Source organism: Dipteris shenzhenensis, chromosome 2 (genome assembly GCF_047967505.1).
Source record: "Dipteris shenzhenensis isolate YYH24624 ecotype China chromosome 2, Dip_SZ_1.0, whole genome shotgun sequence".
NCBI lineage: Eukaryota > Viridiplantae > Streptophyta > Polypodiopsida > Gleicheniales > Dipteridaceae > Dipteris > Dipteris shenzhenensis.
In genome coordinates, this window is record NC_141597.1 from 65,506,327 (window position 1) to 65,531,765 (window position 25,439).

At 43.7% G+C, this 25,439-nt stretch overlaps 1 protein-coding gene across 12 annotated transcripts in view; it reads right to left on the reverse strand.

Annotated features, from left to right (window-relative positions):
- Nucleotides 1-890: 890 nt before the first annotated feature.
- Nucleotides 891-25,439, reverse strand: part of LOC147905188 (DNA (cytosine-5)-methyltransferase DRM2-like) — a 98,376-nt gene continuing 73,827 nt past the window's right edge. For 11 of the 12 annotated variants that reach the window (XM_087390982.1, XM_087390969.1, XM_087390953.1 and 8 more), the window contains one exon: nt 891-2,593. In XM_087390982.1, the coding sequence (XP_087247108.1) occupies nt 1,298-2,593 (1,296 nt within the window). In that variant the 3' untranslated portion in view covers nt 891-1,297. Of the gene's footprint in view, nt 2,594-20,004; nt 20,136-25,439 lie in introns of those variants that run through there. The other variant, XM_087390990.1, reaches the window with a different exon arrangement.

Here is a 25,439-nt window from a genome sequence, read left to right on the forward strand (position 1 = left end):
AGCCTGTTTTGGTACCATACCTCAGGGATTGTTTCCAGAGGTGTTGGTACATTGGAGGGCAAGTTTTTGCACTTGAGATTCTATATATATCTTTCTGTTTTGGCTATAAATCTGAGTATTCTTTTAGATCTGGATTTCCCTCTCACATTCAAGTAAAGCAAATGTGTTTGAGTTGCGTTCCACGCAATAGTTTCTTGTGATCTCACTGTAGAGTAGTGTTGGCCCTAAGCAAGTAACCTACCTCTTAAGTTTTCTAACATTATGGACAGGTTGTCCTTGGGCAGCTACAGAGATGAATGGGGGGCGTGCGGCACGGGGGGAGGAGGGGGGGGGGGGAGATGGAGAGAGAGAGAGAGAGAGAGAGAGAGAGAGAGAGAGAGAGTGGGAGAAGTAGGAGATTGAATTAGTTCACAAAGATAAGATGTAAAATCAATAGCTTTCTACGAGTGTTGGGGTCGATGCTTGCATACTCCTCCCCCTCATCCACTAAATTACTCCCTTTCTTGATCACTAACCCCTAGAGCTAAACCCAGTAACTTAGTTTGTTTTTCCCCTTCAATACAAAGTTTCACAGCACTGGATTGGCAATCTTAAAGCCTTTATGACACAACACAGAGTTGATATCCATTCGTTACTCCATTGTGAGCTTAAACATAGTGCCACTGTGATGCCCCATCTTTAACTCAAACATTAATCCAAAGCATTATCTCTGAAAGCCTATATGAATTACGATAGCTACTTCAACTTTTCTATACTTATTTGAAATCTACTACTAATCCATGAGTGAGTGGTGAAAGATGTGACTTCTTGCCTGCGTATGTAATACGCCAGGCAGTCTTTTAATCATTTGTGGACATAACTACTTGCATTGCATTGGAATTTGTCTTCATAACTATACCACACACTAGCTAAGGTCAGAAGAACGCAAGCCCTTCAATCATATTACATCATCAGTTTTTAAAACGAATTGTAACCTCACTCAGTCCTGTTTAAATGTCAGTAAGATGGGGCGATTCTACTCAAGAACTTTTGCCTAGTCGCTGAACAAGGATCTTTGAAAAGTGAATCACAATCCAAAAATAGTTGACTCGACTGCAAGGGCAGAAGTCATCTCCATGGAACATGCAAAGTTGCCCAACCTATTTTGGGCACAATAAGAGGGATTTGTATAATAGTCCCTTCAGCAGCACATTGTACATGAATTCCAATACACAAACCAAGGTCTTACCTTTTCAAAGGTTGAATACACAACATTCTCTTCATCTTCAGCCATACAGTTGCATAAAATTAATACCAATCATCTGGTGTTTTTTGAATACATAAGCAGTTTCACTATGTTCAAAATCCGAGGAAACTCATAAAACAGACAAGAATCCTCTCCTTGAAGTCCTACTCTAGTGACTCTATTATTCCCTGAAAAGTTATTACACGGGCTTCCTCCAATTATGAGATCAAAGCCCCCAACATCATCAATCAGCCTAGACAGCACCTCTGGAGTGAGACTCTGAACATCCTCCCTTACAATTAGCCTTCCTCTTTGGTTCGTCCGTTTCCACCAGCTGTCAAGAACATTCCTGTTCTTTTCTTTGATCTCTATGCTTACAACATTCTTAAGGAGCATTCCGTTGCAATGTAACGCAACTTCTGCTCCTCCTATTCCCGCAAATAGACTAAGTACATTAATACCTTGAGGGTAAAGTTCATTTAGAGGTGATAGATGATATGCCACTGTATTAATTTGAAACGAATTTCCTAAAGCCTCATATCTTTCTGTCATCGTGGAGGAGCCTCTAGTATGCTCCTGATCATAACCCAGAAGCAGTTCCATTTCATGAGGCTCTAAAGGAGCCACCTGCCCTGGACCTACCCATACTAAATTCCAAATTTTGCATTTTGTAAGTATCCACCGCTGTTCTTCTAAAGGAATATCGCTGCCCTCATACATACGGACAATGTTTCTGATTTTACTACAAAGTACATCAGAAGCCCTCCTCGTCATGAGGCAGTTTAGTTTACTTCTGAGATCCCAAGGAGGCCAATATGGTTTTGTAGCTGGAAGAGCCTCCTCTATGGTCATGGGCGGTGGAGGTATGATCAGTTTCCTACCCTGAATCGGAAGGTTATGGACATAACCCCTTGGACGCATGGAGGCAGAGAAGTATTTGGAGTCCACAAATTCTGCTTCTACACCATGAAAGTGCCTTACAATGGTCTCCCAACAACTCGGATCAGGCATGCCTGCCACATTCTCAAAATAAAAATAGGGGGGCCCTGCCACTAATTCATTCAACTTTCGGGGTGTCTGGACAACAAGATGCCCGGGCACCCCAAATCCTGTCATATGTCTATAGTTTAGAGGGGAATATACGTGTTGCTTCTCTTTCAAAGATGTACGTTTCAGAACTCTCCTTAGTTTCAACTTTGATGTTCCTCCAAGTGGTGGCACTGCAAAACTGTTGTCTTCTTCACTCTCGCTTGATGATAAGATGTCTTGTTTTATGTCATTAAGCATACTCCAATCTTCCCAATTCCTTTCAACAGTGTTAGATGTACTTGCTCCAAGAGGTGGGACAATTTCAAAATTCTCCGTTCCCTGAAGTCCATATCCCAACAATTTCATGAGGGAATAAGAGCGATTAAAGCTTTAACAATAAGGTTTCCATGTTACCAACAGCATCAGTTATAGTGCAAGAGCCATAACTAAGGCAAGCAATTGTCAGTAGTCATGAAGGTTCATATAGCGATACAATACCAAACAAGCCAACATCTGTTATCAACCAAAAGAGCCACAGTTTACACTGATTCTTACGTAATGTCAGCTTGTACCAAAAATATAAGAGAGAAACCTTGCAGTCTTGGAAACAAATGAAGTATCGACATTCTGACCTCCACTCTCTAGGAAGTACGCAACTCTTCTTTCAAAGAGCTGCTACCTTGCACTCAGTGCTAGTTCCATGTCTGCCAGACTTTAGCCTGTAGAGCAGCATACTGGTACAAGGCTTGGTAAGGACAGAAGAAACAAATTTCACACAGAAGGTAGGATCTACTGGTTGAGAGGCCAGGCAAGGTTTCTCCTCAGTAAGAAGGCATACCAATGAGTCAAGTCTCAAAAGGAGAGAGGTTTCCCCGCAGCAATTAAGCATATAAGTTCGATTCATGTTCTTCAATTTCTTAAAATTATGGGTATTGAGTTATACACTATTTCAGACTTCTACTCATGCAAGAAAAACAGCATCTAAAGGTTGTAATTGCTTTTTCTCAGTTCACAGCTCTAGATATAGCGTGAATATAGGAACCGTACATGATGTTGCCAAAGGAGGTTACCCAGGACGATCCATCTTCTGCAAATATGTCTACCCAGGAATTAGAAAAGCTCTCTTCAACCATGACCCTGCCAATGTAGACATTGCTAGGACTGCCTTTGCAAAAGGTGGATTTAAATGTTTTGTACCTAATTCTGTAAAGCAACTACAGAACCTAGTGGTTTCTGCTAACTACACTCCCCAATCAATTAAGATGAGGCATTTGTAGACCTTAAACCTTCCACTGCATGGACCTCACCAACAACTAAAGAAAAAACTCATGAAATTTCTCCTTCCAACCTGATAGCAACCACACATAGTATTGGTCTCTTCTTAACCTTTAATTCGACATGTATAAAAAAATCAGGCCATAGACCATCACAAACTAAAATGAAAGCCAAGTTAAAGAAATAAGAAACAAAACAACAAACTCCTTCCATGATTTGTGAAGCATTTTGCCAAGAATTGCAGCTCCTTTGTATGAAATGACCAAAAAGGATACCAAGTTTCAGTGGACTGAGAACTTTTCTGCAGTATTTCCATAATCAAGAAACGAAAACGTGCATCTAATACGCCTATACTTCACCAACCCAAGTGGGATGTGATTTTTCATGTTCATGTAGATGCCTCAGGGTTATGCCATTGGTATCATATTCGCACAACCAGATGGAAAATTGGATTATCTTGTGTACTATGCAACCCGATTGATGACTCCTCCCAAGTGCAATTATAGCACAACCGGGCATGAAGCTCTTGGAGTGGTCTATAGCGTGAAGAAGTTTTGCCATTGTGAGCTCAAAATTCCATTTATCTTCTATGTTGATCATCAGGCTTTGCTTTATTTGATTAATGAAAAAGTATTCCAAGGATGTTTGGTAAGATGGATGATGTTCTTGTAGGAATTCAGTTTTAAAAATATTCATAAACTGGGAAAATCACACGCAAGAGCAGACAGTTTATCCCGGTTACCAGCCTCGGATGTTGCTAAAGAAGGCACTATTGAGCCACCAAACGCTGATTTGTTTGTCGTGGATTTTACAAAAACCAAGTACGATGAGATGCTAGACTATCTATCACAGGGAACCTTTCTTGCGCATATGCCTAAAGATAAGCGTAGGCAATTGGCTTTGAAAACTTTCAAATTTGTTTAATTGGTGGCCGATTGTATCGCCAAGGTACAAACGAGGTGCTATAGCCATGGATTTTACCATATGAACGTACCACTGTATTTACTGAGGCACACACTTGGCCAGCTGAAGGTCACATTGGTGGTGAAATCACTACTCGAAAAGTCTTGTACGCAGGGTTATGGTGGAACGCCCCCTTCAAAGATGCACATGCTCAGTGTGTGGACATGTAGGAACAAGAACGGAGAAGAGCTGTGAACGAACGATAAGTGAACACAAGTGAACTCCAACTGAAATGTTCAAATGAAAGAATACAAGTACTTGGTATATATGGTACCCAAGTACTAGTCAACCATATAGTTGACTTATGGCCTACAACACCATATCATTGTAGATATCTCTACACTCTCCATGTCCCCTTTACTAGTACAGAGCCTAATACTTTGAGACGTAGGCACACCATGAGTATAAACAGCTCTCACCTCGTCATTTGGAGGTAGCTGTCCAAACGTCTCCAAAGCACTTATTTTTGGCCGAGCCCATGGCCATGGTGCATGAAGTATTGCCCAACGTTTAAGTAACTCTGCCAAACTCACCCCTCGGCAACTCAGGTGGCATTTTGAAGATTGCTCCTAGCCAAGTTTTGTACAGACTCTGTATTCACCACCAGCACAAGGGCTACTTGGTTTGAATCGCCAACCGGAGATACTTGGTTTGAAGCAACATTTTTGGATGAATCAGGAAATCCGACTAATGTCTCAGGATATGAGTGGGCCACCAATGCCTTCGACTTGGCATTAAGGAGAAAGCCACCATACGCCGAGTGTGGAGAGATGACAGATACCCTCCTAAAGGTGCCTTGGCCAAAAAATGGCTGTTAGGTCAGCCTGGTCAACTCTGACTGTTGACCATGGTTGGCTGGTCAACGCTGAACGTTGACTAGGTTGGTCAAAAAGACAACATTGACTCAAAAGTCACCTCCATGTTTTTTGACCTGCGATGATGTGGTGTTGACTGACTGTTGACTGTGTACTAATTGCTGATTGTGCAAGGCTGCTTGCATGGCTGTACAGATGCCTGCGACCTGGCTGCCTGCGTTGGCATCAGCTAGTAATTGATTGTGGTATACCTAGATGATAAATCCCAATCTGAATATTAATGAATCCTGAGGTGATCTCTTAGTTCATGAAGCCCGATTTGTAGAAACTGAACTTCCGGGTCTGGGGCTAACTTCTGGTAAGGATATTGGCTGTGGGTTAATGCTACAAGATGATGCTCCATGTGGTTTTCCTTGATGCATATAGGTGATAGGGACGGAGGAAGACTGGGTTTGAGAGAGGCATCCTGGTCTTGTTGTAACCCTGTTGCCTGCTGTAATATTGTATCCTACCGTATGACTGTCTTGATGGCGACTTGAATGACTGATATCAAAGGTCGAGGTGGAACACCCTTACTCCTATAGATGAACTTGGACCCATGGCCTAGGATTTTGACATCCAAGCCTTGGTGCTGATAATCTAGTTGGACTTCGAACTGGACAATCATGCTCCCAAGATGACGTCTGCTGCCTGAGTAGGTGTGACCCTGAGTGGCCGATTAGGGTACCCACCCTGAGATTTTCAGAGTGGCTGACGCTACCTGCATGTTGCTCTCTATCTGCTGCCTTGGAAATGCCCCATTCAAGGGGATTGGTGGTTCCATCGGCGTAAGAGACAACTGAGCCTTTTGGTGGAGATGACGTCCTCGAAACTGCCTGAATCTGCCAAGATAAGGACCTTCTTGCCACCGACCTATCCATTAAACTGAAACATATTGGAAAACTGATAATGCTCCCCCTTCTGCTGAGCTTCAAGCTCCTATATGACTACTGAAGTTGTCCCTGTAGTCAGTTGTTCATCAAGCTCCTCAATGACTAGTGAGGTTTTTGAAGCTGTTGCTAAACCACTTGACGCAGCTCCTGCCAACAGAAGCTTTTGGTAATGCAGGCAATCTTCCTTAAAATGGCCATGCACATGACAATGGAAGCATCAGTTCTCTTTGGCATAGAGTGTTCAAGTTGCCTTGTCCAAGTACCCACCGTAGCCGTTGCTGTCCTTCACCATCCAGCTCTTCTTCTACTACCCATTCCCATCATCACCTGGCGTGGAGTTCTAGGACTTCTTACTATTAACCTGCTTGGATCCAACACTGCTGTCATGGCAGACATGGAAGTGTTTATGAGATTCTGTGGTGGGAGGTTGGTTTACGGGATTCTGTGGTGGGAGGTTGGTGGTGGTTGAGGCAGTGAACCCCCCCTCCCTCTGTTGGACTACTCACTAGTGCTCCTTACTGGATCTTGCCTAGACCATAAACGATGGGGCTGTCCGTGACTGTCCTGAACCACTTGATTCTTGGGAAAAAAATTCCCTCTTTACTGCACGCCTCACAATGTAAAGACCTACGGGTGAAGACGAGAGCCGGCCGGATGCGCAATGGAGTAAGTGAGGGAGCAGCTAATGGAGTATGGTACTACCAATACTCCGGGGTAGGGACAAAATACAAAATACCAAAATAGATACCCCTCTGTATCAAGAAAGAATCTAGAGCTCTGATATCAATGTAGCGGAAGATATACTACCCTCACTCTCTCAAACTGCTCAATACTAACTACAACTGCAAGATGATGCATTCAATACACAAAGTGATGCTGTAAATGTGAGTGAGAGAATCAGAGAGAGAGAATGTAATGGACCTCCGAAAGAGGAAATAGATACAACTAAATAATGAATGCCCAAAGGGCTGAATACAACTGTATGAAGGGGCTGAAACCCTCATTGCAAAACTGGACAGACTAGACTACTTAGAGGAGGTGAATCCTCACTAGATCCTTGATGAGGCTGAGGCTACCCTGCTATTCTGCTGCGGGGAGGCCTTGATGCTGCTATTATGAGGGATAAAGTGCCCAACTGTGGGATGAAGAATGAGGGCCAAAGGCTGCCGTCAACTTGGTCAACGTTGACCGTTGACCCTAGTCAACTGGTCAACGCCATTCGTTGACTAAGTTGGTCAAAAAGTCAACGTTGTCCAAAAAGCCAATGTGTTAACTTTTGACCAAAAAGTAAACTCTTTGTTTTTTACCTGCAATGACGTGGTGTTGACTATGTACTGATGATTGTTGACTGCTCAAGGCTGCCTGCACGGCTATACAAATGCATGCGTGGCAGTTGACCTGGCGCTTACGTTGGCACCAGCTAGCATGGCCATGGGCTTGTGAATGCCTGTGACAAACCTTCACCACTACATTCCACATTTTAAGGATATGGGTTTCATTCATCTAGACATTGAATAGGCAACATTAGATTCTTAGAACGAATGGAAGAGTGGCATAAGTGAAGGCAAACGGTGGAGAGGGGGAGAGAGAGAGGGTAGGCTAGGGAGAGAGATAATGATACTCAAAGAGAGACATAATGAAATGCAAATGAAATAGCAAGAGCAATAAACAAAATGGAAGTACTCACATGTAGATCAAAGAGCTTGTAGGCTTGATACTTGATTGATTTGACACTAAACAAGTACAGCTCTTATATAGAGCACACACTCTTTTTTTTTTGGGTAATATCCAGTGCTGTATTTATATGCTCATAAATTTACAAGATGGGAAGTCCCCAAAATAGAGAGTATCCCAAAGATCAGAAACATAAAAAGAAAAGCTCTATGCAAGAAGCATCTATATCACCCTCATGGCAGGCATCATATAAGGATTGCCGCAATGAGGCTCGGAAAGATTCATATGACTTGTGAATCTGCCAACCCAAGTATGCCAAATTTTGCTCACTCCAGATTGTCGAAAGAGCCCAATATCTCACCCAAGAGAAAATAGTGAGTATTGAGACAAAGACCTCATAAATCTGCCAAACAACCAGAAATGTTTCCCAAATCTGTGACTCGGCAAACTGAATCGAAGATGATCTGAAATAGTGAGTATTGAGACAAAGACCTCATAAATCTGCCAAACAGCCAGAAATGTTTCCCAAACTGAATCTTTCGAGTCGCATGCAAGCCCTGGAAAAAGGCTTTTGATGAGCAGCCCTTATCCATGAGGGGCTTCATTCTTGCTCTAATCTGCCATTTGTGCAATTTCCTCTGATCATTATCAGTCAATTTAATCCGAGCATGTGAAAGGGAATCATTTTCTGATTCAGAGAGAGGCCTGAAATGTGAAAATTCAGTCAATTGTTGTGCTGTCCTTTTTGCCCATTTAACCTCATTCCTCCATTTAGTCATATGCCAGTTTCCATACTCCCTAATGACATTCTGTATACGAGAGACAAGGCTGTCCCAAGCATAATCCATGTCCTCCTGGGCATGCAAAGGTAAGGGATGAATCGCTAGTCTGATCATTTGCTGAAAATAGCGATGTCGGAAATAAGCCTGATTAACATGTAATAATCTACTGGAAAGGGGTGGCAAATCATCCAGTGGCATACCAAGGTGCAGATTCATCCATAATGGGGCATAATTTGACAAGCCCAATGAGAAATCTACGAGGAGATGAGGGCTAAAATCTGCATATTGTTGTGGGTAGAACAAATACCATCTGTCAAGCCTTGCCCAGTATGTAGTAAGTGCATTGTGATGAAAAGTATAGCCAGGCACTGACCCTTGGAGGAGCAGCCATAAATCTTCAGCCTGCACAGAAAGAAGCATGCTATCCCATTTCTGCCTTTCCAATGATAGCATATGAGATCTTGAAGTGGTGTTGTCTCTTTGCAGAGGGGAATTATTAAAATCTCCACAGATGAATGCATTAGATCTCCATGGATATTTGCTTAAAGACTCCCATAAAGAAGCCCTCATGGCAGAGGTCTGGAAGGAATAGACTGATGCAAACTCAAGAACATCACCATTGACATTACATTGTATGACCATCCATCTGCCACCGCTGTCATTGAAGGCTAATTGAGGCTCCAGCTCATGTCTAACCAGTATGCATACACCTGAGTAGGTGGTGGTACCAGCATAGTATATGTCATAACCGCCAAAATAATCACGATGACCAACCTTAGAGTGTTGATTATGCTCTTGCAAACAAACAATATCTGGCTGCATTTTATGTACATAATTCCATAAAAGCCTCCACTTTGAGACATTGCAGAGGCTCTGTACATTGTATGTAAAGCACTTAAGTGTTTGATGCATGAAAGAGGTATATACAGTAAAGTATAAGGATAGAACAAGATGTCAGAGAGGCAAAGCCTCTGCCTGCATGGGCTGCATTCCCTCATGATCCGTGAAAGAAATAGCTTTCTCCCCTTCTTTAGAATCACATATGAGGATGCCCTTCTTCAAAACCCCCACCCAATTTTGAAGGACAGCAGGAGCTGAAGTAGAAGCCTGTCCTGGTGAGAGAGAAGAAGCATCCCATTGACGAGATTGAAAGGGGCCTTGCTTCAATACAACTACCTTCTTAGGCTGTTGAAAACCATCCCGATTAGTTCCCGCAGATTCCTTCATCTTCTCTTTTTCTTTATCTTTTCCTTTTCCAGCAAGTGATTGCACCTGATTAATTGGTTTGGCATTCTTTGCTCCATTTCTATTTGCTGTCTTAGCTTGCAAATTCTCATTCTTTTCCCGTGTCTGGGGCGGCAAGGCATTGGGAGGGGGCTGATGCAGAATCATTGGGCATTCAGAGGCTAGATGCCCAAACTTATGGCAAGCAAAACAAGCTCCTACAAACACACCCCATTTCAATTCAAAATACTTTTTTCCCAATTGCACTCCCTCAACTTCCACTGCAATAGAAGGAGGGGTAGGTGTATCAGTGTCCCAGAGAATGCAGAACCTGTTACGGTTTCCCATAGGGCGTGGAGGGCAAATGACTTGTCCCAAGGAAGCAACCAGGCCAGGAAATTCTTCATGCATATAATCCGGAAAGTTAACAACCTCAACCCATACAGGACAATGATGTCGTATAAGACTTTGATAATCCTTGTTTGGGGACCATGGCATAGCATGTACCATCTGCTTCCCGTACTCTACTTACACAAAGCATCTGATAAATGTACCTCATAAAAGCCTCTAGATGCAAAATATACTCCCTCTACAAAGCATCCTCCCAGGATGGACTTAATCCATTGTGCAACATAACTGGCTGCTGGGATTCTTCCTGGAAAGAAAATTATTACCGCAGTTTAAGATCGCTTCTTGAGAGAATTCACGAGGGATGGCAATTTCAATTTGTATGTGATCTCTGGAACTGATTTGCCCCATTTCTGTCGTGACTGCTGAAAGTCATCCTTGAGTGTATCAAACACGTATTGAGCTTCCACAGTGAGTTCATCATCTTGTGATGCAGGCTGTGAAGGACGGCACTTGGCATCTGCGGGTCTTTCTTTTCGAGCATATGTACAAACATCTAAAGCTGAAGCCATGATTGAAATACAGCAAGGCAAGAAAGACTGTACAGAGAAGTATAGAGGGAAAGAAAAGGAGACAAAGAACTGTACGGTAATGCAGAGGAGCAAAACCCAAAAATCGTACGGAAAGGATACGGGATTGTACGAAATGTACGGAAAGCCTGGATTATACGGAGATTGTACTGAAGAGAACTGTACAGTAATGCACAGGAGCAAAAACCCAAAAATTATACGAAAAGGATACGAGATTGTACGGACTGTACGGAAAGCCTGGATTGCACGGAGATTGTACAGAGACTGTATGGGGATTATACCAACAGGACTGTATGAAAAGGCCTGGATTGTACGCAGATGCAAAAGGGCACGAAAAGGATTGTACTGTACGGAAGTACCAACAAGGCTGTACGGATGTACGGAACTCAAACGTCAGAAGAGTACGGCGATGCAGACAAGCACGGATTTGTACGATCGTACGAAAACTGTACGGCGACCGTACAGATGTACGGACGGAAGGGGAGCCTGTATAGGATCCTTGGCGAGGCTGGAGAGCAGAGGCCGCACTCTCTCTCACACACACACACACTCTTCTTTTTTCACACACACACAGCAAGCATGCTATTGCAGGTGCATGCACAAAGACAAAGCACACACACACACATATGAGCACCAATTCAAATGGGATAACTCCAAATGTGACGTGGCATTCATAAGACACACTAGACTAGAACTCACACTAGAACACACCAAACTGACTCATCTTGACTCCATTTCCTAACACCCCTCCATGGAGGAAAGGTGAGTGACTACTGGAATGGAACCAAGAACATAACAATGACGGTCATCAAACTGTGCAATGCCGTAGAACTGGACATGGCTCCCATGCTAACTCGGAGGCTAGTGCACATGGTATAGACTTAGAAGCTCACCTAATATTCCTAACCATTTTCTATTATTTCAGATACATCATGCAAAACAATAGATAAAGCTCGTCGGTCAGGTCCAATAGATGTGGCGTATAGATTTTGGAACTTGACAGCAGACCCACTGAAATAAGACTCTTGGTCAACTTAGGTACATGTCTCACATGTTTCAAAATAAATGCAGACCCATTTGTAAAAGAAAACTTTATGTCACCTACTCCCACTATGTCACATGCATAGTCATTTCCAAGATGCACACAACCTGTCTTTCCACTGTCATAAGTGGAGAACCATTCCCTATGGGGAGTAACATGGAATGAAGCACCAGAATCCAAAATCCAATCCTAGGAATATGCATCATCTGAAGTGGTAAGCAACTTTGCAGATGAACTAGACATGAAGAGAATGTCATTGTCACTATCATGTGTGACTGTATTGATCTTCTTGATCTTCACTTTTCCTTTGTCCTCCCTTGGACTCTCTTCCTTTTGATTTGCACCCCAATTTGCATTCTTTTTCTTATCCTTTTGCTCTCTTTTCAGCTTGTAGCAATCCTTTTTCATATGGCCCTTCTTGCCACAGTGGTAACACTCAATGTTCTGTGCCCTGGATTTGCAGCGAGACTTCCTTCTTTCTTGGGACTTCCCCTTGAATTGTGATCTGCCCCTTTGCACATTTAAGGCTGCATCCTGCTTGTTGCCGTCCATAGACTTCCGTCTAATCTCCTCGGCCAACAAGCTACCCATAACATTATCAAATTTCAGTACTCCACCAGATGCAGAGTTACTGACAGTTGTACGGAAGGTATCCCATGAGGATGGCAATGAAGATAAGAGAAATATTGCCTTAGTCTCCACATCAAAATTCATCTTTTGAGCTTGAAGTCGATTTGCGTGGTTGAAGCAATGGGGTCAAAGTAATTTGTTATCCAACCTCATACCGATACGAGCCAATGCTTTCTCCCTAGATGATATGAACTCTTCACGAGGACGAGGCTCCATGGTATCAAATCGATCGGAGATAGTGAAGCGGTGGACTAGTAGCTCCCACATGTAGAAGTGGCAGATGGAGCAGCAAATCGGGAGCACCAATCGAGGCACTAGGCAGCTGCAAATGGTACTTCAATCGAGGGCAAAGGGCAGCTGCAAATGATGCAGTAGATAGGCAGTCCGTACGGGAATTAGCAGCAGGTTTAGGCATGCATCCCGAGGGCAGAATGAGCACGAATAATAACCCCAGTGGTCGATGTAGCAGCAGCTCTCGTCAAGTAGGTCGTTTCTTCAAAATTGGGCTCCAAATGAGGTCAATTTTTAGGGCGACCAGTAGTAGAAACATCTCCACAACAGTAAGCAACTATTTTCTTCACAAATACGCCCCCAAAACATCCAAAACGGGCTGTTTTTTAGCAAAAAATGGGCTGTTTTTGAGCAAAAAACGAACTGTCTTTTTCCTCTATGAAGATGCCCAATAATGCCCACAAGAATGGTAACCGAGTTGCTCCTTTGTGGGCAGCAAGCCAAGCTCCTTCTGAAGGTGAGCCTAAGGTAGGAGAAGAGAACAAGGTGGGGAGAAAGGAGTGGAAGGGAGCTCAATCATGGAGGAGAGGATGGCTTCCATTTGCGTGCTTCCCTCATCCTCTAGATTGAGCATGGAGAAGGGAAACACAAGAAAGGAGGCTTTGATACCATAGGAAGGCACATGGCGGAGAGGGGGAGAAAGAGAGGGTAATCTTCTTCAGAGTTTGGAGACGATCTCCCTTCTTCTCTGAGTCTTCTTCAGGGTTGAGGTGGCATTTTCATCCTCCACCTTCAATTTTTTGTTAGCTCTTTTTGAGATGCTTATTTTCCTCTCATGCATGGCATATTGTACTCCCGCATTAGAGCTTGCTCTTGTGGTTTTCATTCATACTTAATGAAGTGATCTTTTTGAAAAAAAGATATGCTAGCACTGGCTTTTGTTGATACTCGATGCCAAGCTGGTTTGTCAAATAGGTATCAGATGAATCCAAATTATGCCAAGTCGGCCAAAGCCAAGCTCGATCAGTTGATTAAAGTAGGTTTCTTTATAGGCAATCGATCGAAGCGATTGGCTATTTCCAACGGTGGTGGTGCCCAAGAAGAACGGGAAGCTCTGAGTATGTGTTGATTATCAGAAGCTCAATGCTCAGATAGTACCAGATCCGTTTTTTATTCCTTTCCCTGATGGAATCTTGGACCAAGTACTAAGACACAAGATGTACTCGTTCATGGATGGGTATGGTGGATACAATTAGATTTTATTGACACCTGAGGACCAGAAAAAGACTTTGTTCATCATTGGATTAAGTATGCTGGTAAAATTTAGACTATTTGGTATGTGGAATTCACCATCAATGTTCTAGAGATTCGCGGTGGAGGCCTTCTCGTCCTACAGGTCTGAGGACTAGAGAGGATCTCTGTTCTTCTCTGAGTCTTCTTCAGGGTTGAGGTGCATTTTCAGCCATCCACCTTGGATTCTTATTAGCTCTTTTTGAGCTGTTTTTTTCTTTCATGCATGTCATGATATACTCCCGCATTTGAGCTTGCTTTTGCGGCTTTCATTCATACTTCATGCGCTCTGTGAATGACCATGAACTCAATAGTCAAAGAAGTGACGACTTGGTTCATAAAATGGGTTCTGGGGTCACTGATAAATTCAATTAGACAGCCATACCTGCAGATGATATACTCATAGATGAACTTTATTTGTTTTGGGTATATTGAGCTATGTTTCTTAATGGATCTATGTAATCCAAACCCCATCATTGAATGGAGGCTTGCCCATCGGCCCGTGGTTGTAGCAGATTCGGTGGAGGGGTTGTGTCATTGTTGCTGCTCTGCTAGTTTTCTGGAGACGATCCCTCACTGCCTCTGGAGCTGTTGTAGCACAGCGAGGATTTGGATGGGAGCCCTAAGGATTATGACCTATATGCAGAGCCTTCAGAGGGACTACATATGGGGGATGGTGGCCTAGTTGGCTGAGGGAGGACACACGTTCCAGATTGATGAGATCTCCCAAGCTTACCGGATACAGGGTCAGAGCATTCAAAGGATAGAGCTCCATGAGGCAGTCCCTTCTGATAGCCTCGTTCCTCTTTCTCCTCCGGAGGACAACGTATGGGAGGTAGTAGCCAGTATTACTGCGTGGAACATTTGGGTTGCTCGCTGCAGTTTGGTGATGGGTGAGCATCTGTAACCACCCTCGGCTACCTTGGTCGCCATCTGGTAGGATATCATCTACACCCTCTGCTCCACTTGGGACCGTGGGACCCCAAGCTCTAGGGCAATTGTCACGAGGCACGCTCGATTCTGCAAGGCTTGGCCTGCAAGAGTTTTTTACATATTCACTCCACGAGGGATTCGTTGGTTGTATAGTCCCCCCACCTGGATGTTAGCTCTAGTACCAGAGATCCCCTAGGCAGTGAGCTGGGTTTCTCTGGAACAGATCGATTTTTCTTTCAGCTTTTGTCGGTTTTTTTCTGTACTCAGCACCTTTGGGGCTGCTGTTTTGTATGAAGTCTTTCAAGCATTAATAGAAGGTTCTTTTCTGTGGAAAAAAAAAAAGAAAACCCATCATTGAAATGCTTCCCAAGGTTGAGCCGGTTATAAAGGTATGTGATACTGTGGAAAGTTCACAGCAAGAAACCCGTTCTTTGGCATACGTCACATTCTAGGTGCTTGTAATACTTTTGGAGCTATTAGTTCTCCACTGAAATGCCCTCCTGTGAGCCTAGTGTGAGCCTCTTTCAGCACGGTTGCTCATTCACAAGGATGAACCCATTGGCGCAAGACCGGGTCAACTTCTTAGCAATAGATTTGGCCTCCGATTAAGCTATTTTTTTCCAAGCTGTTAGGGCAAGCTATCCGAGCTTCTCTTGGGGCATATGCTTGGGAAATGTGCCCTGCAATAGATACTCGAGCATCTCATCACGCTCCGTTTCAAAAATATCAACTAAAGATAGATGGCCATCTAGGAGCTCAGTAGTAACTCCTTCAGCTTGGTCTGGGGTAGGCAAACGTGAAAGACAATCTGCACCTGCATGTAGCTTTCACGGTTTATAAATAATTTTGAAAGTGACTTTCTGTAACAACAACATCCAATGCACCCAGCACCCAGTATTGCTTGGATGATTGTTTTGTTAATCAAATGTAATCGAACAAGATAGAAAATGAAGTAATTGCCAAGCAAATAGTGTTAGAAATTTGTGAAGACTAAAAACCATCCCAAGAGCTTCTCGCTCAATAGTGCTGAAGTTGCACTCGAGTAGAGGCATAAGCTGACTGGCAGAGTAAATTGGGTAATCCGATTTACCATCCAAATGTGCCACAATGATGCCAAAGACATAACCTGATGCATCAACATGAACATGGAAGATTACATCCCACCTGGGGTGCCTTAGAATTGGTGCCACAGTCCTCAATCCATTGGAACTTGGTGTCTTTCTTAGTAATCCGATGAAGGGGTGTTGGCAATCTTGCCAAAGTGTTTACAAGCCTTCAGTAGAAGCTAATAAACCCCACAAATGATCTGTTTTGTGTCAAATTTTTGACTTTAGCACCTGCTCGACTACTCGTATCTTTCTTGGCTCGGTTTTGATCCCTTCCTTGGAAATGACATAACCGAGAAATATACCAATCCTAACACAACACACACTTGGACGAATTAAGAAGATGGCAATGACTTTCTCAAAGCAAGCAAGATGAATGAAGATGTCCGAGTAAACAAAAAAAGCATCCAAATATATGAATTCGGTCAAATACCCTTGAGTAATTCTCGAGGTCTTCGCCCAAAGCTGAGTGAAGCTGTACCAAGCAATAGCTTGTCTTATCTCGACCTTATGGCCCACATACAATTACTCAGGGTTATCTTATCCACAACAGCCAGTTTGAGAATTTCGAGGCATCCCATATACTCGGCGGCCCATCTCAAACTAGTCATTTATTCATGCAAGGTGATAAGGAATTCAATTGCTATTGCAATCTACATTGCCGTCCTCCTCTACTGCCATATGACTCCATCGACCTTATTCTACACTCCCAGCCTTCATCTTCATCGTTGTCTTTTCTATATGGTGTTCATGGTGTCTCCTCCTCCTAACCTGGAGTAGCCTCTCATCTACACCTAGTGCAAGCGACCTTCTTCCCGCCTCGCTCATCCTCACTCAATTAAGATGACTTCGGCAACCCGCAATCGACTCCTACCCTTCCCAGGGGAATGCTGCCGTTGCTGAAGCGTTACAACTTACACAATAAGTGATCGCATCCTTTCTTTGAAGGTCGCTATGATAACTTCGAGGAGCAAGCAACACTTGTATTAAATATAGGACTAGTCACTTGCAAATAGCCGTGGTTGCAGACTCAATGCTCAGACAAACCTGATGTTTGCCTTGGCTGAGGCTCCACACTCTTTGAGAGTAGCTAGCCTATGCAGAGCATAACAAGACAAAATGAGAGGATCTGGAGCGAGCCCATCCTAACTCGGACTCATCTCCAAATACCTACAGACACAAGCGGTTGAGATATATCGCCTTCCTAATCAAGACCTCCGAACTTGCTAAACCACTACTACCTTGTGTTGGCCTATGTTGGCTTTTCCTATTAACTCGGAGATGCACCACTCGGCTGTTGTCTTCTTGTGCAAAGTTTGCCTCTGGTGGGGCATTTGCATTTTCATCTGGTGCAACAAAATTACTGCTTGTGCATTGCCTTTTCTTCTCATTAGCAATCCTTTTCTCACACTCCACAATTTATTGACCTAGTTGTTTACAATAATTACATCTATCCTTCTTCACCTTAGGACCTTAATTTGGACTTGCATTCCCCTCATTCTTGGGCTGATATGTACGGCTGTTCTTTTTCTGAAAATGACCTCCCTTTTGTTGGAATTTACCCTTTCCTTGGTTGGCAAGTGCTTTCTCACCTTGACAAGAAGAATAGGTGAAATTGGAGGTCCTCTCCTCTTCCTGTAATAACAGCCCAACTAGCTCATTAAACAAGAGGAGCTGCCCTGAGCATAATTGTCAAAGAGGTAACAAATGTGCCATAAGAGGGAGCTAAGCTGTTGAGAGTGATAGAAACTAATTTCTTGTCATCTATTTCCTTATCGACACTTGCTAGCTGATCTCTGTGATCAGAGATGTTTCTTGACATGATACATGTTTGCCAACTTTTCCCATGCATCCTTTGCATCTTTGCATGACTTAATGGTCGTCATAATGTGCTTCTTCACTGATGAGGCAATCAAGAACAAAGCCTGGGCATTTCTACGATCAAGCTTATTCTGCTCCTCCAAAAGTGCTAGAGATGAAGTGGCAGTAGAAGTAGAGCAGTAGAAATGATGGTAGAGGATGAGCTAGTGCTAGATGCAATCATCACCACTCACAATATCCCGTAAGTTCTTGCCAACAAAAATGTTCTTGAGCAGGAATGACCACAAGGCATAGTTGGATCCTTCCAAGTTATCACCCTCAGTCATCATAATATCCAAAGCTCTCATTCTGAGACATCCTAAATGCAAAAACAACATTGACTACAAGTGCACCTGCAAAGAAGAATGCAACTGAATAGGAAATGCCTCTAGCTGCTTTATACAATCACTGCACATTGGCATCAACCATTGCAAAGTGGAACTGACTGCCCTGCAATCAACCAACAAAATGCACCTCAACTGCAGACATGTGCCTGTGGGCTCACAAAAAATCCCCAAATGCACCTGTACCCCAAAAGCCAAAAAAGTTGGATGCCAAAGAAATGTTGTACACCAAAGAAAACTTGTACGCCAAAGAAAGATGTGGCCGTAGCAAAGTGCATGGGCGAGAGCAAAATCCAAACGAACAAGCTGGGGCGGAGTATCAACACCAGATTGGAGCATGATGGAAGCAGAAGCAACACACTGACGCCGGAGAACTTGGTGATGGGAAGCAAGGCTGGAACCGAGTGCTAGTGAGTGTGGCTTTGATACCACATGATGGAACAAATGGAGAAAGATTGTGAACACAAGTGAGCAAGAAGTGGTCACATAGAAACTCAAATAGAATGCTCAATGAAAAGGAAGTACAAGTACTTGGTATATATAGTACCCAAGTACTACACACCAAAATAGACTAAGTCCTAGTCTATCCTACACCACCATATCATTGTATGTGTCTACGGCAACAAGGTTCAGTGCTCAGCAACTCCCAAATCCCAACCACTGAGCCTTCTTTCTCAGCCACTCCCTCGTCCCCTCTCAAGCTTGAGCCTCTCCTTCTCTGCACTCCCCCTCCCTCCATGAGCCCCTCCCCTCCCTCTCCCCCTCAGCCCCTCCCTCTCAGCCTCTCTCTCTGTCCCTCCCTCCCTTTATCTCAACCCCTTCCTTTCCCTTAGTTATCTTTTGCTTTACCCTTCCCTTGAACCTTTTCCAAACGACAGATGGATTTTTCAATAGTTTGAATTGGCCTTCGACCATTGATTGATCAATGGTGATCCATCTAGTCAATCCTCATCCACTTCCACTAGCGCCGAGATCTTCTCAAACGACAAGTTGCTGCAACTTCATAAGGATGTGGAGGTTGAGAGCTCCACCACCCTGGATGCGGCCTTACCGTTGGACCTCACGCAACACCTCGCTGATATTTGCCTTTTGGGACCTGATTTCTTTTAGGTGGCTTTTGATACCATACAGTGCTAAAGGCTGATCCCTTAGTGCTTGGTTTGTCATCTCTACAGAAGTAGTCTTGTGGGTGTGGCCACATCACCCCCATGGACAGCGTGGAGCTACGTCACCCCCGTATGCCATGTCATCACTATGGATGAGGTCTCATGGTTGTTGTGGTCACATCATCACCCTATCGACACCCAAGAGCTGTCTCGGACAGCCATGAGCTTCCCTAAAATGCATCCCCTACCATCATGGTAATGGATGGCTGCTTAATGATGCACCCGCATCTCTTCTTCATGATTCTATCATGTGTTAACCCCTAGTAAATTTGATTGCACAACCCAAGTAGCTGAGCAACCAAAGACCAAGGCACTGCCAACCCAAGAGCTGTCTCGGACAGCCATGAGCTTCCCTAAAATGCATCCCCTGCCATCATGGTGATGGATGGCTGCTCAAGGATGCACCCGCATCTCTTCTTCATGATTCTATCATGTGTTAACCCCTAGTAAATTTAATTGCACAACCCAAGTAGCTGAGCAACCAAAGACCAAGGCACTGTCAACCAAGTGTATAAGCAGCGAATCATCGAGCAGCACGAACGAGCCCCTTTTCTCTATATTAATACAAGTTGTTTGTTTGCACATTTTCTCACACTACCCGTTTACTTGCTCGCTCACCCGTTCCATACGATTCTTTCCACGCTTGCTGCAATCCATTTAGATGATGCTTGTTTCCCTGCATTCAAGCATCCATAAGATGCTGAGTGCCGAGCATACCAAGTATTGTAAAAGACGACATGTTTAGGAAACAAGCACCAGGCAGCGTGCACCCACTAAGCATAGAGTAGTCACAGGTTATCCAAGGGTGCAGCAAAAAGACTGTCAACATTTGGCGATCTGCTAGGAAAGTGGAAGGAGTGAGTTGAATGAGTGTAGTAGTCACTAGGCACGAGTGCATAGTAATCAAGAGGAACAGTTCATGCTGAAGAGCAACGAGCTGCTTGGAATGGAATATTATTACAAGCAAGTAATCCGAGTGTCTGAAGCCGACTTGCAGCTTCTCAAGACTTGCACGTCGACAAGAATCTTGACAGAGGATTGTTCCTAGATAGTTTTAGCCAATGTCTAACACACACTCGAAACAACGGCAACGGTATGTCAAGTTAGGAGAAGTTGGCAGAATTTGGTCGATCTAAGAGCTGGAATGCCTTGGGAACTAGGAAAGGATGGCTGACGGCAGAGAACATGAATAAAAGATGGCCCCCGACGTGATGAATGAGAGAATCTTCCAAGCATAGCCCAATAAGAGCAATAACTTTGTCACTATCCTGCTTCCAAAGTTTGAGTTGTTGTTGATTGGTTGAAATGGCATCAACTGCAATGACGTGTGCCTCTTTGGACTTCTTGGGCGTTTGGCCTGTCAGTCTGCCCTTCTTTGACTTGACTTTGCCATCTTTGCAAGTTCCTTTGTACTTGTCCTTCACTCTTGCAAATGTTCCCCTATTACTCTTCCACCTCTCGCCCAAGACCATCCAGCTACATCCTCTTGTCTTGGACCTTCTTCTACAACGCAAACAGGACCATCAGCACGTCCTATTCCAGTCGTCCCCCGTTGGGTGCCAGTCAAAGTTGCTGAGCCAGTTCCACCTCAGGAGGCTATAAGATCATAACCGTTACCTCCAGGGACAGAGGGTAAGAGTCCGGAATCTCTAGGTAGTTCCAGGGCCCCAATCTCCAAAAGTCTTGTGGTAGAGGATGCTCAGGCTTAAGTTTGGGAGCTGCTAACTAGGAGGACGAGCCTCTTCCCACTGGATCCCCCCCTGAATGGAGGGAGGGGACAGGGTGCTGTAGCGACGAGGAAATGGAAGGGGGCGTTGTCTGGAGAGCATGAGGAGTGAGAAGACCCAGCCACACTCATTGAGAGACGGTGTTTGACTAGAGTGAACTAGTCCCTGAATTGCACCCAAGATATGCCGAGGAGCTAGCTATTAAAGGGCCCTCAATGCTTTCAAGAAGAGGAGAGATGCTCAAATTTTGCCAAAGCCTCTCGTCAAGGTGAGCAAGCGCTTGCCATGGGTGGAAAGGGCAAATTTTAGAAAAAGTTTGAGCCAAAACACAACCATACAACTCAGCCCAAGGAGGGGAATGCAAGCAATTCAAGCAAAAATAAAAAAAAGGGCAAATGCAATTATTACAAGAAGCTAGGGCATTACATCGCAGAGTGTCAGAAAGGGATTGCCAATGAAAAGAAGAGGCAAAGGGACAGCTCTAGCAGTAATTTTGTTGCCCCCATTGAAACTCATGCTTCAGATACACATGGTGAAGCTCATCTTGCCCGAGGTGATAGAGGTTTTGTGTTTGCTGCATTTAGTGAGAAGATGGATGCCAGGGGGGATTTGAATGCTGAAAATCAATCAAGGGATGCTTCCCTTGTTGCAATTGATACATGGTATATCGACAGTGGTGTCACTAAGCACATGACTCCTCGCTAGGAGTGGTTTAAGAGCATCACACCTGTTCATGGCAGACGGGTTACGTGTGCCAATGATGCTTCTGAAGACATCATCGGAGTTGGGCACATTCCTATTCAGCTTGATAATGGGAAAGTTAAGTACATCTGAGATATTTGGTATGTTCCAGATTTGAGGCAAAATCTGATTTCAGTTTCAAACATTGCCCATGATCAACATATGTTGGAGATAACCAATGCAGGATCAAGGATCCAAAGAAAGCGTTATGAGGTTGTAGCAACAGGCACATATGACAAAGGCTTATACAAGCTTGATGCTCAGCCTTATGATCAGAAGGTATTGGCTGTAGCAAACACTTCCCACGCTGATTTACGGCATGCCAGATTTGGACATGTCCATCACAAAGCATTGTCCTACTTGTATAACAATAATATGACTCAAGGAATGCAAAATTGTAGCAACCAGCAAATGAAGTATGTGAGGGGTGTGCACTTGGCAAATTGCATCGCTTGCCATTCAGTAAACAAGGCAAGAATTGGGTCAAGGCAACTAGAGTGTTGCAAATAGTGCAAAGTGATGTATGTGGCCCCATGACTATTCGCACGCATAGAGGAGCAAGGTACATGGCTTTTTCTCATTAAGGAAAAATCTAAGGTGTTCTATTGGTTTCAGGAGTTCAAAGCTATGGCTGAGAACCAAACCAATTCTAGAATTGGAACACTCAACTCAGATAGAGGGGGAGAGTACATGTCACATGCATTCCAGGGATTTTTGAAGCAACACGGAATAAAGCATCACTTGACATGCCCTTACAACCACAACAGAATCCACTCCCTGAGAGGAAGAATCGTACTCTCATAGAAATGACGAGATGCATGCTGAAATTCAAGAGTCTCAAAGGCTTTTTGGGGAGAAGCAATTGTGACAACCACTTATATTCAGAACAGATGCCCTACCAAAGCTTTGGTTAATGTGACTCCATTTGAGGCTTTGTATGGCTTTGAGCCAAAGGTTAGTCATTTCAAAGTTTTTGGCTCAGTGGCATATACTTTGGTTCCAAATGCACATCGGACAAAGCTTGATGACAAGAGTGTCAAATGCATTTTCATGGGGTATAGCACTGAAAGCAAGGAATTTAGGGTTTATAATCCCACTACCAGGAAGGTAATAATCAGCAGAGATGTTCTCTTCGTTGAGAATGAGTGCATGCAGCCCACTAGTGCAGACTTGCCACCATACGATGACACCCATGTTGACATCATCCAGTTTGAGGATGATGAGACGGAGTCTCTTGATGCTTCCCCTTCTACTTCTCATAGTTATATGGCTTGCCACAGGTTGTAGATGGCTCTCCCTCAAATGCTTCAGATTTGCAGTCAATTAATGAGAATAGACCACCTCATGTTTGGAGGCATTATCAACATCGTTAGGCCACTAAAGATGTTGATGCAGCCCCGAGTGGTATAGTAGAGAAATCTATTCCACGTTGGGCAAGTTGACCATTCAAGATGCTAAGGATCTCAGCCTACTTTGGGGAAAACCAGGGCCATCACTTAGAAAAATCAGAAAAAAATCAATTTTGGTTTGATGACCTCAGTGATGGAAGCTGAAAATGAGCCTTAGAGCTTCAAGGATGCTCAGCATAATCCGGCATGGCGGAAACCTATGGAAGCTGAGATTAAATCCACTGAGAAGAATGCCACATTGGACTTGGTTGAAGTGCCCATTGGGAAAAATGTGGTTGGCACGAAATGGATTTATAAGGCGAAATACCATTCAGATGGCACAATTGAGAAATACAAAGCCCGTTTGGTTGCCAAGGGGTATGCACAAGAGGAGGGGATATATTATGGAAGACATTTGCTCTAGTGGCCAAGATGACCATCATTCGTTCTGTCATCTCTCTTGCTGCGTTTTATGGTTGGTCAATGTACTAGATGGATGTCAAGACCGCTTTCCTCAATTGAGATCTTAAAGAGGTCTATGTACATCAACCCCAAGGTTTTGAAGTGAAGGGACAAGAGCACAAGGTATGCAAGCTCAGGAAGGCTCTATATGGGCTGAAGCAAGCACCTCGTGCATGGTATCAAAAGATACATCAGTTTTTGCTGTCCTAGGGCTTCATAAACACTCATACAGAGCCAAATCAGGTATGTTCTGCAGCAAAAATCAGAATTGGTCATGTTGGTAACTATATGTGGATGACATCATACTCACTAGCAATGATTTGCAGCAAATTACAGCAGTGCAGTCCTCTTTATGTCACAGCTTTGACACGACAGATTTAGACCTATCGTACTATTGTCTTGGCATTGAGTTTTGGCAGACCCATGATGGGATTCTATGTCATAGACAAAGTATTCAAAAGGGTTGTTGCAGAAATTTAAAATGGAGAATTGTAAGCATGTGGCTACTCCATTGGAAAAGGGACTCAAGCTGAGTAAGCATGATACTACTGAAAAGTTTGATGGCACTTTGTACAGACAGTTGGTTGGCAGTTTGATATATCTATGCTCCACACAGCCTTATATTGCCTATGCCATAGGGCTTTTGAGCCAGTTCATGCATTGTCCCACGATCACACATTGGAATGCAACAAAGAGGGTTCTCAGATATGTCCATGGCACTCTCTCTCTTGGCTTGCATTATGCTTCAGATTGTGATCTAAAGCTGAGTGGTTTCACTGACTCAAATTGATCAAGGGACATTGATGACAGACGGTCCACTACTGGCTATTGCTTCTCATTGGGTTCAGCCTCTATCTCATGGCTCGGTAAGAAGCGAGAGCAAGTCTCTCTTTCCTCCAGTGAAGTAGAGTACAAAGCTGCAAATTCAGCCACTACGGAGTTAATGCGGTTAAGGAAGCTTTTGCATGACTTGCATCATGCACAGGATGGCGAAGCAAACTCTATCTTCTGTGACAGCCAGAATTGCATTGCCATAGCCAACAATCATGTCTTTCATGCTCGCATGAAACACATTGAAAATCATTATCATTATGTACAGGATTGTATTTCTAATTGCTTCATTGATCTCATATATTGTCCATCTCAGGACAATGTGGCGGATATCTTCACCAAAGCCCTGTCAACAGATCTTTTCTTACGGCATCGGCATGGCTTAGGGATCAGAGACATTCTCACAATGTCAAGGGGGTTGTGAAGTGATTCAACATGACATTGTTTTCATGTACTCCCATAGGTTGCATATCCATTTGGATGAATTTGTGCAACCATGGTACTTTAGGTACTGCAGGGTATACCTGAGATGTTTCCAGGGTACTTTCAGCCATATCTTTGAGAGGGGATTTATAAGAGATTACAAAGATATGGTGTTGTAGGCATAAAGTCAACCCTATGGTTGACCAGTCGTACTTGGGTACTATATATACCAAGTACTTGTATTGTTTCATTTGAACATTTCTATGGAGATTACAAAGATATGGTGTTGTAGGCATAAAGTCAACCCTATGGTTGACCAGTCGTACTTGGGTACTATATATACCAAGTACTTGTATTGTTTCATTTGAACATTTCTATTGGAGCTTTCTTGTATGTGCACTCATGCTC